This window comes from Mirounga leonina, unplaced genomic scaffold, assembly GCF_011800145.1.
Source record: "Mirounga leonina isolate KUSES-001 unplaced genomic scaffold, KU_Mleo_1.0 Mir_165, whole genome shotgun sequence".
NCBI lineage: Eukaryota > Metazoa > Chordata > Mammalia > Carnivora > Phocidae > Mirounga > Mirounga leonina.
The window spans coordinates 43,524,650-43,540,443 of record NW_023270415.1 but is presented as its reverse complement, the minus strand read 5'-3'; the positions used below and the strand labels follow the sequence as shown (position 1 = coordinate 43,540,443).

Here is a 15,794-nt window from a genome sequence, read left to right as displayed (position 1 = left end):
GAAGACAATTAAAGGAGCACTAGAAGCTTCATGATACTGCCAGTACCAAGCAAAATGGCAGAGCAATCCAAAGTTTAACAGAAAGAATCAAGAAAAGAAACAACCAAGAAAAGCCCTCTTGGGATCACAGTAAACCCTGGTGACTGGAAAAGCTATGCACATATTCCTATTCAGGAACAATTAAAACAGGACATAGGTCAGATTGAAAACCCTTCCCAAGCTGCACACAGATCCATCAACAAAGGGCAGAAGCTTCACTGACATAAGAGGCTTACGCACAAACTGACCAAATGCAATCTGAAAAATAAGTTATTCTGATACAGAGGAAAATATTGTTAAACAAGATAAGAATAAAATCACTTGGATCCTAGCAAGTTGGAAGGGTATGTACATGCCCTAGGCTGTACCCTCTCAAGGTTGATGGTAGAAAGAACTTCCAAGTTACTAGGCTGTAGCTGAACTTGGGGCAAAAACATAAACTCTTTAAGTTTTAATAACAGCCCCCTAGCCATGTGTACATCTAACAGTAAAGGGGAAAAATATAACCGACTAATGAGATCTGTGCACAACCTTTGACCAATAATTAGTTTATGGGGATCCAGGGCTGACTCCTAGTGAGCCATACTAAAAGTTAAAAAAGGAGGGAAAAAAAGCACTCTAAACAGGGACATTAGAATCTGTACACTGTGAGAGAAACAGACTTCACAGAGTTAGTACAACCAAATCATTAAACAAATAAAGGGCAAAGCAAACAACAAAAACAACATCAACTTTCAGCAGGCAGGAGAGGGAAAGGGAGAATCAGTATCGAGAGTTGCTAGAATATATTATTTTAAATGTTTAGTTTTCAACAAAAAAAAATGATGAGACATGAAAAGGAATACAAAAGTGTGACCAATACATAGGATAAAAATCAGGCCTTAGAAACTGCCTTTGATGGGGCTCAGTTGTAGGATATATGAGAAAAAGACTTCAAAGCAGCTTTTATTAATATGTTCAAGGAACTAAAGGAAACCATACTTAAAGAATTAAAGAAAAGTATGATGACAATGTCTTAGCAAATAAAGAATACCAATAAAGAGATAAAAATTGCAGGAAAAAAATTCTGGAGCTGAAAATTATAATAACTGAAAAGAAAAAATCAGTAAAGGACTCAACCATACATTTAAACTAGCAAAAGAAAGAATCCATGAACTTGATGATAGATTGATACAGGTTATATAACATAAAGAATAGAGAGAAAAAAGGGGAAGAAAAATGAGCAGAACCTCAGAATAATGTGGAACACCATTAACTGCACCCACATACTCACAGTGGAAGGCCCAGAAGAGCAAAAAAGGGTAGAAAAATCTTCATAGAAATAACAGTTGAAAACTTCCCAAATTGATAAAAAACACTAGATACATCCATGAAGCTCAACAACCTCCAAGCAAGAAAAAAGCAAAGACATCGACACCTAGGTACATCAGAATCAAAATTATGAAAACCACAAATAAAAAGAAAATCAGTAAGAGCAAAATGACTCATCACATACAAGGGAATCCCAATAATATTAACAAGGGACTTCTCATCAGAAGCAGCAGAGACCAAAGGACAATGGATGACAAATTCAAAGTGCTGAAAGTAAAAAACTATTAACCAAGAATCTTATATCCAGTAGAACTATGTTTCAAAAATGAAAATTAAATAAATAGGTAAGAATGGATGAAAGGTTGGAGAATTTTCTGCTAACAGATCTGCTTTGAAAAAAAAAAATGAAGGGAATTCTTCAGGCTGAAAACAAGTGACACCAAACAGTAATTTGGATCCTTGTCCTCACAAAAATAAAAATACTTATAAGGAAATACTGTAAATAACCATATGCCAACAAACTACACAATTTAGGCAAAATGAATAAATTCCTAGAAAGACACAAACTACTAAAACTGACTTGAGAATAGAAAATATGAATAGATCTATAACAAGGAAAGATATTAAATTAATAACTAACAATCTTCCCACAAAGAAAATCCCAGGACCAGATAGCTTGTGCATTCTACCAAAAACTTAAAGAATTAATACCAAACTGTCACAAATTCTTCCAAAGAATAAAATACCAGGTAGTACTTTCCAACCAATTATTTGAGTATAGAAGTACCCTGATACCAAACCAGATGAAGTCATCACACACACACACACAAAATAAAAGTACAGAACAATATCCTTTATGAGTATAGATGTAAAACTACTCTACATAATAGTGGCAAAATGAATTCAGTAATATATAAAAAAAAATTTATGTTATAACCAAGTGGAATTTATCCCAGGAATGCAAAGTTGGTTTAAAACCTGAAAATCCATTAATGTAATACACCCAATTCAATGAGGAAAGAATAGTCTTTTCAATAGATGATGCTGAGACAACTGAATGACCACATGCAGAAGGATGAAGATTGGATTACCTGACCATATATGAAAATTAATTCACAGATCTAACTGTAAGAGCTAAAACTATAAAACTCTTAGAAGAAATTATAGGAATAAATCTTTGTTTAGGCAAAGGTTTCTTAGATATAACATGAAAAGCAAAGGTTTAGGCAGAGATTTAGGCAAAGGTTTTGGTTTAGGCAAAGGTTTCTTAGATATAACACGAAAAGCACAAGCAACAACAAAAAAAATTTAAATAGGTTGTGCTAGATCAAAGTAAAAACTTTTCTGCAGCAATACTACCATCAATAAAGTGAAAGGAGAATCCACAGAATGGGAGAGAATATTAATAAATCATACATCTAATAAGAGACTTGTATCCAGAGTACATAAAGATATTTTACAACTCAATAATAATAGCATAATTAAAAATTGGGCAAAGGATTTGAATATTTCTCCAAAGAAGATACACAACTGGCCAATAAGAACATGGAAAGATGCTCAACATCATTAATCATTAAGGAAATGGAAATCATAACCACAATGAGATATCCCTTCACACCCACCAGGATAGCCATAACCAAAAGGACAGACAATAACAAATATTGAGAAGTATGTATAAAAATTGGAATACACTCCTAGAAATGTAAAGTGGTACAGTCACTTTGGAAAAGAGTATGGCAATTCCTCAAAAAGTTAATCATAGAGTTACTGTATGACCCAGCAATTCCACTCATTGGTATATACCCAAGAGAAATGAAAACATACATCCATACAAAAACTTATGCATGAAGGTTTTTAGCAGTGTTATTCACAATAGCAAAAGATAAGAAAAAACAAATGTCCATCAACTGATGGATAGATAAAATGTGGTAAATTCATAAAATGGAATATTATTCAATAATAAAAATGAATTAAGTATTGATTCATGCTACAACATGGATAAACCTGGAAAACATTACACTACATGAAAAAAGCCAGTCACAAAAGACCACACAATATATTATTCTGTTCATGTGAAATATTTAGAATAGGCAAATCCATAAAGATAGAAAGAAAATTAGTGGTTGCCTTGGGCTTAAGAGAGAGGTACAGGAGGGATACAAAGGAATTACTAAGGAGTATGAAGTTTCTTTTTAGGGCAATGAAAATGTTCTACAATTAGATCGTAGCAGTAGAGGCACAATTCTGTGAATATACTAAAAACCACTGAATTGTAAATTTTAAATGAGTGAATATTATGGTATGTGAATTATACCTCAAAAAAGATTTAAAAAAAAAAAACTGACCATCTACTTCTATACTGGGTCTTTCTTTTGGCATTAGAGAAGGTCAGAACTTTCTATAAACTTTTTAGAGAATGTCAACTAGCGTCTTTTTTTTTTTAACTTTTTATTGTTATGTTAATCACCATACATTACATCATTAGTTTTTGATGTGTGTTCCATGATTCATTGTTTGTGCATAACATTCAGTGCTCCATGCAGAATTAGCTTCTATAAAATAGTTTCTCTGCCATGGGAAAATAGTCCATGAATATATGAACAGTCCATGGGAAAATAGTCCATGAATAGTCCAAGACTGATTCACAGCTCACTAGTGACCAGTTATATATCCCTGATCTAGTCATTTATATTGTCTGATGAAGCTGAACTAGGGTGCTGATAAGTTAAGGTAGAAATTCACCCTGGATAATTCCTTGCATTTGAGGCCTCTGGTTCTATAAAAATAATTAACCCAAATCAATTCCATGTGTAAAGATCTGTTCCCCATTTCATTAATTCTAAAAATTTCTGTACATTGAGGCTGCTTGGAGGAAATTATAGTTTTTCCATCCTATACACATTTATCTCAATGCTCCACAAAATGAAACTAATGTTATACTAGCTACAAGTTACTAAGTGATAGGGCTGATAAATATCATGGATCAACTGTTGTAGATCTTCATTTAAAAAGCGACACTACCCAATAAACTTTCTTTCAGAAAGAAATAGAAGAAAGAAAGGGAGGAAAGGAAAAAGGAAGAAAAACAAACAGAAGAGTAGAAAACTCATTAAGCCAATGGAATGAGAAATGATTCTATCATCCTTCTTATCACCTAAATTATAATATGAATCATGCATACTGTAATCAACCATGTCCCATGACACTAGTTTAACACCGTACACAGCAAATTGACTTGAAAAGACAAAAGATACCTTCTGGGGGAGTCCCAATGCTGCTACCAAGACCCAAAATAGCTATCTTGTGAATCCTTGGCTCCAGCATCACAGCAGATTCTTCTCCCCTTTCCCAGTGGGGTATCTTGACCGGCTCCAAGTGCACATTCTCCAGCCCATCTTCCTGCAGGTTCTGGTACATGATTTGGATGGCGTTTTCCAGGCTCCTGGAGCCACTTGGTCTGGGTCCAACAGTATCAACCAGAAGTGCCAATCGCTCATAGGATCTGTTCCGGGCTATACCATACACAGCAAGGTTGATGATTGCTTTAGCAACATCTCCATAGTGGGCTATTTCTTCTTTTACTTCTTGAAAAGTCCTCTGAGAGATGTCATTCTTATAGATCGCTTTCCCAGAATTCAGGGAGAAAAGGTGAACAACACCAACAGATATGAAAAGAAGGAACTTCATTGATTCTTCCAGTTGGTTTTCTTCCTAAAATAATCTATGTAAATAAAAAACATGTTTTAGGGGTAAGAATCTCACAGCTATCTGCCATAACCCAGGGACTGCTTTTCAAACAGGAGTCCCCTTCCCTTCTCAACCACTGCCCAACTTCAACCATCAACTTCAGGCACCATAACTCCCAGGAATGAAGAAGTATAAAGAGACAATGATTGGCTGAATAGGCAGTATTTACTAAAACCACAGAATCACATGTTACCTAGTGATCCAGTTTAAGCTATGCTAAAAGGTTAAAATAAGACAACTAGGAAAGAGAGAGAGTGTTAGCAGTGTGGTAGCAGTGACAGGGTTAAAACCATACCGTCTGCAGCCCCTCCCTCTAAATAGAGTATTATCCAAATGGGTTTTAGAGTTCCCTGTACCTAATAGGCTCTTTCCTCTCTGTCTGTTGAACTCATCCATTGAGGCCCCTACAAATATCATCTTTTCTTGGTGCTTTCCCTAATTCCACCTGCTACACATTTAATCCTCACAACAACTCTATGAGTTAGTTTCTTCAAAAAGTAGTAACTTTTGTTTTATAAATGAGGATCCTGGAGTAGCAAGAGAATTAAGTGACTTGCCACAGACACACAAAGGCTTTCTCACTCTACAGTCCATACTCTAAACAGTGCTACTTAAAGTAAGGTCTGAGGACCAAGGCCAGTCCACAGCTAGTTTTCAGTAGTCTACAGTAGATACAGAAGTTAAGAGTAAACCTATCCAGTGCTGTGCAACAAAGTAGACAATAGTCTCATGTAGTTATTTCAATTTAAATTGATTTAAACTAAATAAAATGTTTAGTTTTTCAGTCATACTAGCCCCATTTCAAATGCTTAATACCCACATGTGGCTAGTGGCTACCATAATGGGCAACACAGACATAACATTTCCATCATCATAAAAAGTTCTATTGGATAGCATTAATTTAGACATCTTTATAAACAACTAACTAAATAATTGTACATTTGTCAAATCTAATGATTAAAAAATGGTGCTTCTCTTTGTATGTCTCTTTTATTTCATTTTTCTAATTCACTGCTATTCTATTTTGCAAAAGTATCAGTCTGCAACAAATTTGAAATTTTAAAAACTGGCCTTTCACCAAAGATAATTTGAGAATGACAGTCATAAGCTACTATATTATAGGGATAAATTCCAAATTCAGCCAGTATACAAGGCCTTTCAAAATATGCTCCAACAACAACCACAGCCCCATCTCTCCATTTCCCCCTCTAGAGCACACAAATGTTTTCATTCTTTTTTTAGTTTTTGTTTTGTTTTGAGAGAGAAAGGGAGACAGAGCACAAGAGCGGGGAGAGAGGGAGAATCTTAAGCAGGCTCCATACTCAGCACAGAGCCCAACACCAGGCTTGATCTCAGAACCCTGAGATAATGACCTGATCTGAAATCAAGAGTCTGATGCTTAACCAACTGAGCCACCCAGGCACCCCACAAAGGTTTTCATTCTTTTTCTCATTCTGTCTTTCTCCCTTACCCTTTTCCTCTCTTTCGCTCTTAAACACACACACACACACACAAAATCTTAGGGAAGCTTCTAGATACTGTGGCTAGCCCAAATTGAGATGTTTTCTAAGTGTAAAATACAGACCTGATTTAATCTTTAAAATTGAATACTTCATAGTTAAGTATGAAAAAAATAAATATTTCAGATGTATTAGGTTAAATAAAATATATTATTCACCTGTTTGTTTCCATATAAAATTTGAAATTTTTAACTTACATATTTATATTTATATTGGACAGAAATGCTCTAGCTGCATTGAACTTGACACTGTTCTTCCAATACCCAGGCTCTTTCATAACTCTGGATCTCTACATATTTTCCTTCTTTTTTCCTGCAAGACCCTTCTCCTCACCTTATTCCTCTTCTTCTGGCAAATCTCCACTCATTCTTTAATGAAAATCCTTTAAAAATCACCTCTTCTGGGGAGTCTCACCAAACACCACTCCAGAGTTATGTGCACCATTTTCCATGCTTCTACCATAATTGACAATATTATCAACTAATATATTTGTTTATGAATTTGTCTCTCCTACTCTTGAAGTAGGGTAAATTATTCATCATTGTACCTTCAATCATTGTACCCATGTACAATGGGTACCTTTTCATTTAAGGAATGAATGAGCCCTTAATCTCTCTAGATCTTAGAGTACTTGTCTTGCCTCCTTTACAAAGAAACTGAAGGAATAAGAACTTACTCTCATATTTAAAATATTTTGAAAAATTATGAAAACTGTACATTGATGTTGTTCTCCTTTTTATTATAACTATATGCAAGGTTCTTGGTTTCTATAGTCAACATTACTGATGCTTGTTTTTAAAAGCTAAATTTTATTAAACCATGAAAATATCTCACCAGACTGTAATTTATTCTTCAAAGTACATTCTTTCAAAAAAAAAGAAGAAAAGGTTAACAACACTTCTATGGATTAACACTAACTACAAGTATCTACTTCTCATTAAAAATTCTCTAAGCATCCCTTAAATATTAACTATTTCATAATACATTTCTAGTGATGGATTAGAATCATATAATGGCACTATTGTGGAGATATAGGAGAGCTTAGGAATCCCTAGTCCATACCCTTGTTTTGCAGAAACAGGGCCTGTGCTGTGATTCCTAGGTAGGAGAGAAACCAGCAAGTACAATCAAACAGGTAACTGGACCAACTAGTGCAGACATCCCGGAAGAGTATGAATTGTTTTCTTATAGGAAACTGTATGCATTTACATATAATAGAAATTCAATGAAGGACACCCAAATGCAGTCTGAGAAGCAAATAACTATAACAAAAAATATGTACCCAAACAGTCTCATATATAGACTAAAAGAGAAGAACACAGAGAAGAACAAAAGAAATCATGAAAAGCTATAGAGAAGACATGACATCTCAAGACAGACTCGAGTAATGGCTCCACAGGCAGAGAAGAAGGGACCGCTTTCAGAAGGAGCACTGGGACATCATCTGTAGGCTACATTCTGGTTAGAACATATGTTCAGAAAACAAGTGCCTGCATCTAACATCTTTACATCTTTTTGCATACATGTCAGTTGAATTAATAGAAAACATGCCATTTCGATAATAATTCCTAATGCCTGCTAACATGGTCAGTTAAATTAATTTTGACACTAAAAAATGATGCAATTACTTTAAAACATAAACCAGTATCTGTGAGTGTTGTTCTTATTTTTTTTTTGATATTCATTGACTTTTTTTTTTATTCTTATGTTAATCCCCATACATTACACCATTAGTTTTAGATGAAGTGTTCCATGATTCATTGTTTGTGCATAACACCCAGTGCTCCATGCAGAATGTGCCCTCCTCAATACCCACCACCAGGCTAACCCATCCTCCCACCCCCCTCCCCTCTAGAACCCTCTTTGTTTTTCAGAGTCCATCATCTCTCATGGTTCGTCTACCCCTCCGATTTCCCCCGCTTCATTCTTCCCCTCCCGCTACCTTCTTCTTCTTCTTTTTTTTTCTTAACATATATTGCATTATTTGTTTCAGAGGTACAGATCTGAGATTCAACAGTCTTGCAAAATTCACAGCGCTTACCAGAGCACATAGCCTCCCCAGTGTCTATCACCCAATCACCCCATCCCTCCCACCCCACCCCCCACTCCAGCAACCCTCAGTTTGCTTCCTGCAATTAAGAATTCCTCATATCAGTGAGGTCATATGATACATGTCTTTCTCTGTTTGACTTATTTCACTCAACATAATACCCTCCAGTTCCATCCACGTCGTTGCAAATGGCAAGATCTCATTCCTTTTGATGGCTGCATAATATTCCATTGTATATATATACCACATCTTCTTTATCCATTCATCTGTCGATGGACATCTTGCCTCTTTCCACAGTTTGGCTATTGTGGACATTGCTGCTATAAACATTGGGGTGCACATACCCCTTCGAATCCCTACATTTGTATCTTTGGGGTAAATACCCAGTAGTGCAATTGCTGGATCATATGGTAGCTCTATTTTCAACTTTTTGAGGAATCTCCATACAGTTTTCCAGAGTGGCTGCACCAGCTTGAATTCCCACCAACAGTGTAGGAGGGTTCCCCTTTCTCCACATCCCCACCAACATCTGTCGTTTCCTGACTTGTTAATTTTAGCCATTCTGACTGGTGTGAGATGGTATCTCATTGAGGTTTTGATTTGGATTTCCCTGATGCCGAGTGATATTGAGCACTTTTTCATGTGTCTGTTGGCCATTTGGATGTCTTCTTTGGAAAAATGTGTGTTCATGTCTTCTGCCCATTTCTTGATTGGATTCTTTGTTCTTTGGGTGTTGAGTTTGATGAGTTCTTTATAGATTTTGGATACTAGCCCTTTATCTGATATGTCATTTGCAAATATCTTCTCCCATTCTGTTGGTTGTCTTTTGGTTTTGTTGACTGTTTCCTTTGCTGTGCAAAAGCTTTTTATCTTGATGAAGTCCCAATAGTTCATTTTTGCCCTTGCTTCCCTTGCCTTTGGCGATGTTTCTAGGAAGAAGTTGCTTCGGCTGAGGTCAAAGAGGTTGCTGCCTGTGTTCTCCTTTAGGATTTTGATGGACTCCTGTCTCACATTGAGGTCTTTCAACCATTTGGAGTCTATTTTTGTGTGTGGTGTAAAGAAATGGTCCAGTTTCATTCTTCTGCATGTGGCTATCCAATTTTCCCAACACCATTTGTTGAAGAGACTGTCTTTGTTCCATTGGACATTCTTTCCTGCTTTGTCAAAGATGAGTTGACCATAGAGTTGAGGGTCCATTTCTGGGCTCTCTATTCTGTTCCATTGATCTATGTGTCTGTTTTTGTGCCAGTACCATGCTGTCTTGATAATGACAGCTTTGTAATAGAGCTGGAAGTCCGGAATTGTGATGCCGCCAGCTTTGCTTTTCTTTTTCAATATTCCTCTGGCTATGCGGGGTCTTTTCTGGTTCCATACAAATTTTAGGATTATTTGTTCCATTTCTTTGAAAAAAGTGGATGGTATTTTGATGGGGATTGCATTGAATGTGTAGATTGCTCTAGGTAGCATTGACATCTTCACAATATTTGTTCTTCCAATCCGTGAGCATGGGACGTTTTTCCATTTCTTTGTGTCTTCCTCCATTTCTTTCATGAGTATTTTATAGTTTTCTGAGTACAGATCCTTTGTCTCTTTGGTTAGATTTATTCCTAGGTATCTTATGGTTTTGGGTGCAATTGTAAATGGGATTGACTCCTTAATTTCTCTTTCTTCTGTCTTATTGTTGGTGTATAGGAATGCCACTGACTTCTGTGCATTGATTTTATATCCTGCCACTTTACTGAATTCCTGTATGAGTTCTAGCAGTTTTGGGGTGGAGTCTTTTGGGTTTTCCACATAAAGGATCATATCATCTGCAAAGAGTGAGAGTTTGACTTCTTCTTTGCCAATTTGGATGCCTTTGATTTCTTTTTGTTGTCTGATTGCTGTGGCTAGGACTTCCAATACTATGTTGAATAGCAGTGGTGATAGTGGACATCCCTGCCGCGTTCCTGACCTTAGGGGGAACGCTCTCAGTTTTTCCCCATTGAGAATGATATTCGCTGTAGGTTTTTCATAGATGGCTTTTATGATATTGAGGTATGTACCCTCTATGCCTATACTCTGAAGAGTTTTGATCAAGAAAGGATGCTGTACTTTGTCAAAAGCTTTTTCTGCATCTATTGAGAGGATCATATGATTCTTGTTCTTTCTTTTGTTAATGTATTGTATCACACTGATTGATTTGCGGATGTTGAACCAACCTTGCAGCCCAGGGATAAATCCCACTTGGTCATGATGAAGAATCCTTTTAATGTACTGTTGGATCCTATTGGCTAGTATTTTGGTGAGAATTTTTGCATCCATGTTCATCAGGGATAGTGGTCTGTAATTCTCCTTTTTGATGGGGTCTTTGTCTGGTTTTGGGATCAAGGTAATGCTGGCCTCATAAAATGAGTTTGGAAGTTTTCCTTCCATTTCTATTTTTTGGAACAGTTTCAGAAGAATAGGTATTAATTCTTCTTGAAATGTTTGGTAGAATTCCCCTGGGAAGCCATCTGGCCCTGGGCTTTTGTTTGTTGGGAGATTTTTGATGACTGCTTCAATTTCCTTAGTGGTTATAGGTCTGTTCAGGTTTTCTATTTCTTCCTGGTTCAGTTTTGGTAGTTGATACATCTCTAGGAATGCATCCATTTCTTCCAGATTATCTAATTTGCTGGCATAGAGTTGCTCATAATATGTTCTTGTAATTGTTTATATTTCTTTGGTGTTGGTTGTGATCTCTCCTCACTGACCCAAGCAAAGTTCCCTAAGGGATCACTAGGAGGATCTGCTGATCTGAAAGACTTTAGTCTACCCTGACTCAGAAATACAAATATCCCTACACCATAATTTCAGTGAAATAAAATTAAGCAAGCTGTAGTAGTAGTTTTTTTTTATAGTCTGCAAAGGGAGAAAATAATTTTATGGATCAACAAAGACAAGTAGTACTACTCATTTCAAACATTTCCTCTTTATTAACTGTAAACAGTGTCCTGTTTGGGTCATAACTTCATCTCTCCATTCATTTAACAAAAATTTATCGATCACCTACTAAGCACTGAAGACGCAAATGTTTGAGAGAATATCCACACCCTCAAAGAGCTACCAATATAAACAGGAAGACAGAATGTAAAAATCCCTGTAACTAGGGCAGTTTCAAGGTTCTGCAAGAACAGAGGGGAGGAGGGGATGAAGAGGCCAGTGCTTGAGCAGAGGTTTAAAGGGTACTGAAGGGCATGTGAAGAAGGTGGGAGTGGCACTGAAGAAAAGGTAACCCAACACAGGAACAACCCAAGCAAAGACACAGAGGCTTCACAAAACATGGGCTCTGGAGAAAAGGGCAAGTAGTTGGGGGCAAATAGTGGAAGATACAGCAGTAATAGAGTCTGACTGAGATCTACTGTTGAAGCTCCAACATATATGGAGCAAAGTGCCCTAGGGTGCTGTAATAGGGGACACAAAGAACATTTCCTATCCCTCAAGCAGCCGGGAAAAGGAAGGAAGCAAGGAAGGGAGGAAAAGAGGGGAGGAAGGGAAGGAGGGAGGAGAAAAAAGGAAGGAAAATTTCTTTCCTTTTTTTTTAATTTAAATTCAATTAGCCAACTTACAGGACATCACAAGTTTCAGATGTAGCATTCAACAATCCATCAGTTGAGTACAACACACAGTGCTCATCACACCACCTGCCCTACTTAATACCCATCACCCAATTACCCCATCCCCCCACACACCTCCCCTCCAGCAACCCTCAGTTTTTTCCTATAGTTAAGAGTCTCTCATGATTTTTCTCCCTCTCTGATGTCTTCCCATTCTGTTTTCCCTCCCTTCCCCTACGGTCCTCTGCCCTGTTTATTTCACATATGAGTGAAACCACATGATAATTGTCTTTCTCTGATTGACTTACTTCACTCAGCATAATACCCTCCAGTTCCATCCATGTCGATGTAAATGGTAAGTATTCGTCCCTTCTGATGGCGGAGTAATATTCCATTGTATATGTAGATACCACATCTTCTTTATTCATTCATCTATCGATGGACATCTCTCGGCTCTTTTATTTCTGATCATCACTACCTCCTGTCTCCTCAGCACAGAGAATTCATCCAGATTCCACATCTGGGCAAGGATTGCATACAAGGTTCCTCAAAATCCTCAAACAAGCCACTACTTATTACTATCTGGTTATTCCTTGGAATTTTCACCAAGGCAAAAGTAACTCATGCTTACAAAAGGTGCATTAGTCATGCAATTCATTTATAAAAACACTCAAGATTTTCTTCCATTTAAAATTCTTAAATACTCATAACCTAACTGACAAAAAAAAATCTAGTGCACTCTTGAACAATCACAGGACACTTGAAATGTCTAAACTTAAACTGTACATTTTCTAAAAATACTCTATTTTTTATACAAAGGCTGAAGTCATTGTTCCTTTACTTGAATTCAAACTATAAAAATATTAAATATTATACCCTTCAAAATCTTAAACAACTATTTTTAAACCCATGCTTTATCATGCCTTTGAATTCGGTGAAAGTTATATATTCAAAGGAAATTGGGAGCACTATTTGAGAAAGACTTGCTTTTCATATATTGTCTTCATGATCCATAGTTACAGATTATCTTTTTCATAAAAAAAGATAAAATTCTTTATACTGTCATTTTCATTCTTTTCTACTTAAATCTGGAAGCAAACTGAAGCAAAACCAACTTTTCTCCTACTGTGAATTTTTTTCTAATAATAGGTTTACATTTTGAGGAAACAAAACAAAATCCTTCTATTTCTAAATATTTTTCCTGGAATATTATTGTTTAAAAATGTCTCAGGCTATGATAGAAATGCCAAAATGAATAGACTAAGTGAAGTGGAAAGGGACACAATGAAAAGAGAATGCACTGAAAGACAGAAGGAGTAGGATTTAGGGACTGAGGCTTTCACTGATTTTTAATTGTGTCACTTTTTTCTTCTAAAGACTGAATATACTACCTACATGAAAACTTAAATATTTCCCCTAAACCTTCCATTGCTGAACAGGGTTCACTGATATAAATTTAACTCTTAGTCTTCATTCTAGAGCCTGTTGCAGACATGAAGACCAGAAATTCTAAATCCTGGCACAAACAGCAGCACGTCAAAGCTCACTTCCTGACTCCTGCTAACATGCCTAGATTTATAATGATTAGCCCTTTAACCATCTTAAGGAAGATCATCCTTTCCTTTATTAAATTCAAACTTCACACAGTGCCGGGCTTCCATTTTCCATCGCTTATATTCCAATTATTCTTTCAATAAATTCAAGAAAGCTCATTGAGAACTTACGACACATCAAGAACTGTGCAAGAATTTGGAGAAGACAGAAAAATAAGCAAGACTCAGTTCCTACTATTGGCAGGCACTATTAATTACCTATTCCATAGCTATTCCCCTTTTTTCTTGCTAACCAAACTTCAATTTTGTTTGAAATGCAAAGTGTCTGGCCTCATTCATCTAAGCCAGTTGTTCTCAATAGGGATGGTGCTACCCCTAGGAGTCATTTTTGAATATGTGGTGGGGGAGGGAGCATTTCTGGTTGTCATGAGAGCGTGGGGGTCCTATTACTAATTACTTGGCAGGGGCCAGGGATAATAGACATACTGTATCGTGGGGTACAATCCTGTATACTGAGAATTCTCTAACATTCCACATAGATTTTTTTAAATTTTTTCAATTAACATATAATGTATTATTTAAGGGGTACAGGTCTGTGATTCATCAGTCTTACACAATTCATAGCACTCACCATAGCATATACCCTCCCCAATGTCCATCACCCAGCCACCCCATCCCTCCCACCCAGCTCCACTCCAGCAACCCTTAGTTTGTTTCCTGAGATTAAGAGTCTCTTATGGTTCCTTTCCCTCTCTGGTTTCATCTTGTTTCATTTTTCCCTCCCTTCCCCTATGATCCTCTGTCTTGTTTCTCAAATTCCTCATATCAGTGAGATTATGTGATAATTATCTTTCTCTGATTGACTTATTTCATTTAGCATAATACCCTCTAGTTCCATCCACGTCATTGCAAATGGCAAGATTTCGTGTTTTTTTGATGGTTGCATAATATTCCTGTGTGTGTGTGTGTGTGAGAGAGAGAGAGAGAGAGAGACTATATATATATATATATATATATATATATACATCTTCTTTATCCATTCATCTGTTGATGGACATCTTGGCTCTTTCCATAGTTTGGCTATCATGGACATTCCTGCTATGAACATTGGGGTGCACGTACCCCTTCGGATCACTACATTTGTACCCTTGGGGTAAATACCCAGTAGTGCAATTGGTGGGTCATAGGGTAGCTCTATTTTCAACTTTTTAAGAACCTCCTTATTGTTTTCCAGAGTGGCTGCACCAGCTTGAATTCCCACCAACAGTGTAGGAAGGTTCCCCTTTCTCCGCATCCTCACCAACATCTGCCGTTTCCTGACTTGTTTAGCCATTTTAGCCATTCTGACTGGTGTGAGGTGGTATCTCATTGAGGTTTTGATTTGGATTTCCCTGATGTTGAGTGATGTTGAGCACTTTTTCATGTGTCTGTTGGCCATTTGGATGTCTTCTTTGCAGAAATGTCTGTTCATGTCTTCTGCCCATTTCTTGATTGGATTCTTTGTTCTTTGGGTGTTGAGTTTGATGAGTTCTTTATAGATTTTGGATACTAGCCCTTTATCTGATATGTCATTTGCAAATATCTTCTCCCATTCTGTTGGTTGTCTTTTGGTTTTGTTGACTGTTTCCTTTGCTGTGCAAAAGCTTTTTATCTTGATGAAGTCCCAATGATTCATTCTTGCCCTTGCTTCCCTTGCCTTTGGCGATGTGTCTAGGAAGAAGTTGCTTCGGCTGAGGTCGAAGAGGTTGCTCCCTGTGTTCTCCTCTAGGATTTTGACGGATTCCTGTCTCACATTTAGGTCTTTCATCCATTTTAAGTCTATTTTTGTGTGTGGTGTAAGGAAATGGTCCAGTTTCATTCTTCTGCATATGGCTGTCCAATTTTCCCAACACCATTTGTTGAAGAGCCTGTCTTTTCCCATTGGTCATTCTTTACTGCTTTGTCGAAGATTAGTTGACCATAGCATTGAGGGTCTATTTCTGGGCTCTCTATTCTGTTC

At 36.9% G+C, this 15,794-nt stretch overlaps 1 protein-coding gene across 3 annotated transcripts in view; it reads right to left on the bottom strand.

Moving 5' to 3' along the window:
- The window catches only part of CPQ (carboxypeptidase Q), a 348,057-nt gene extending 342,986 nt beyond the window's left edge, over nucleotides 1-5,071 (bottom strand). For 2 of the 3 annotated variants that reach the window (XM_035011569.1, XM_035011572.1), the window contains exon 1: nucleotides 4,605-5,037. In XM_035011569.1, the coding sequence (XP_034867460.1) occupies nucleotides 4,605-5,037 (433 nt within the window). Of the gene's footprint in view, nucleotides 1-4,604 lie in introns of all 3 variants that reach the window. The other variant, XM_035011571.1, reaches the window with a different exon arrangement.
- Between the last annotated feature and the right edge of the window lie 10,723 nt (nucleotides 5,072-15,794).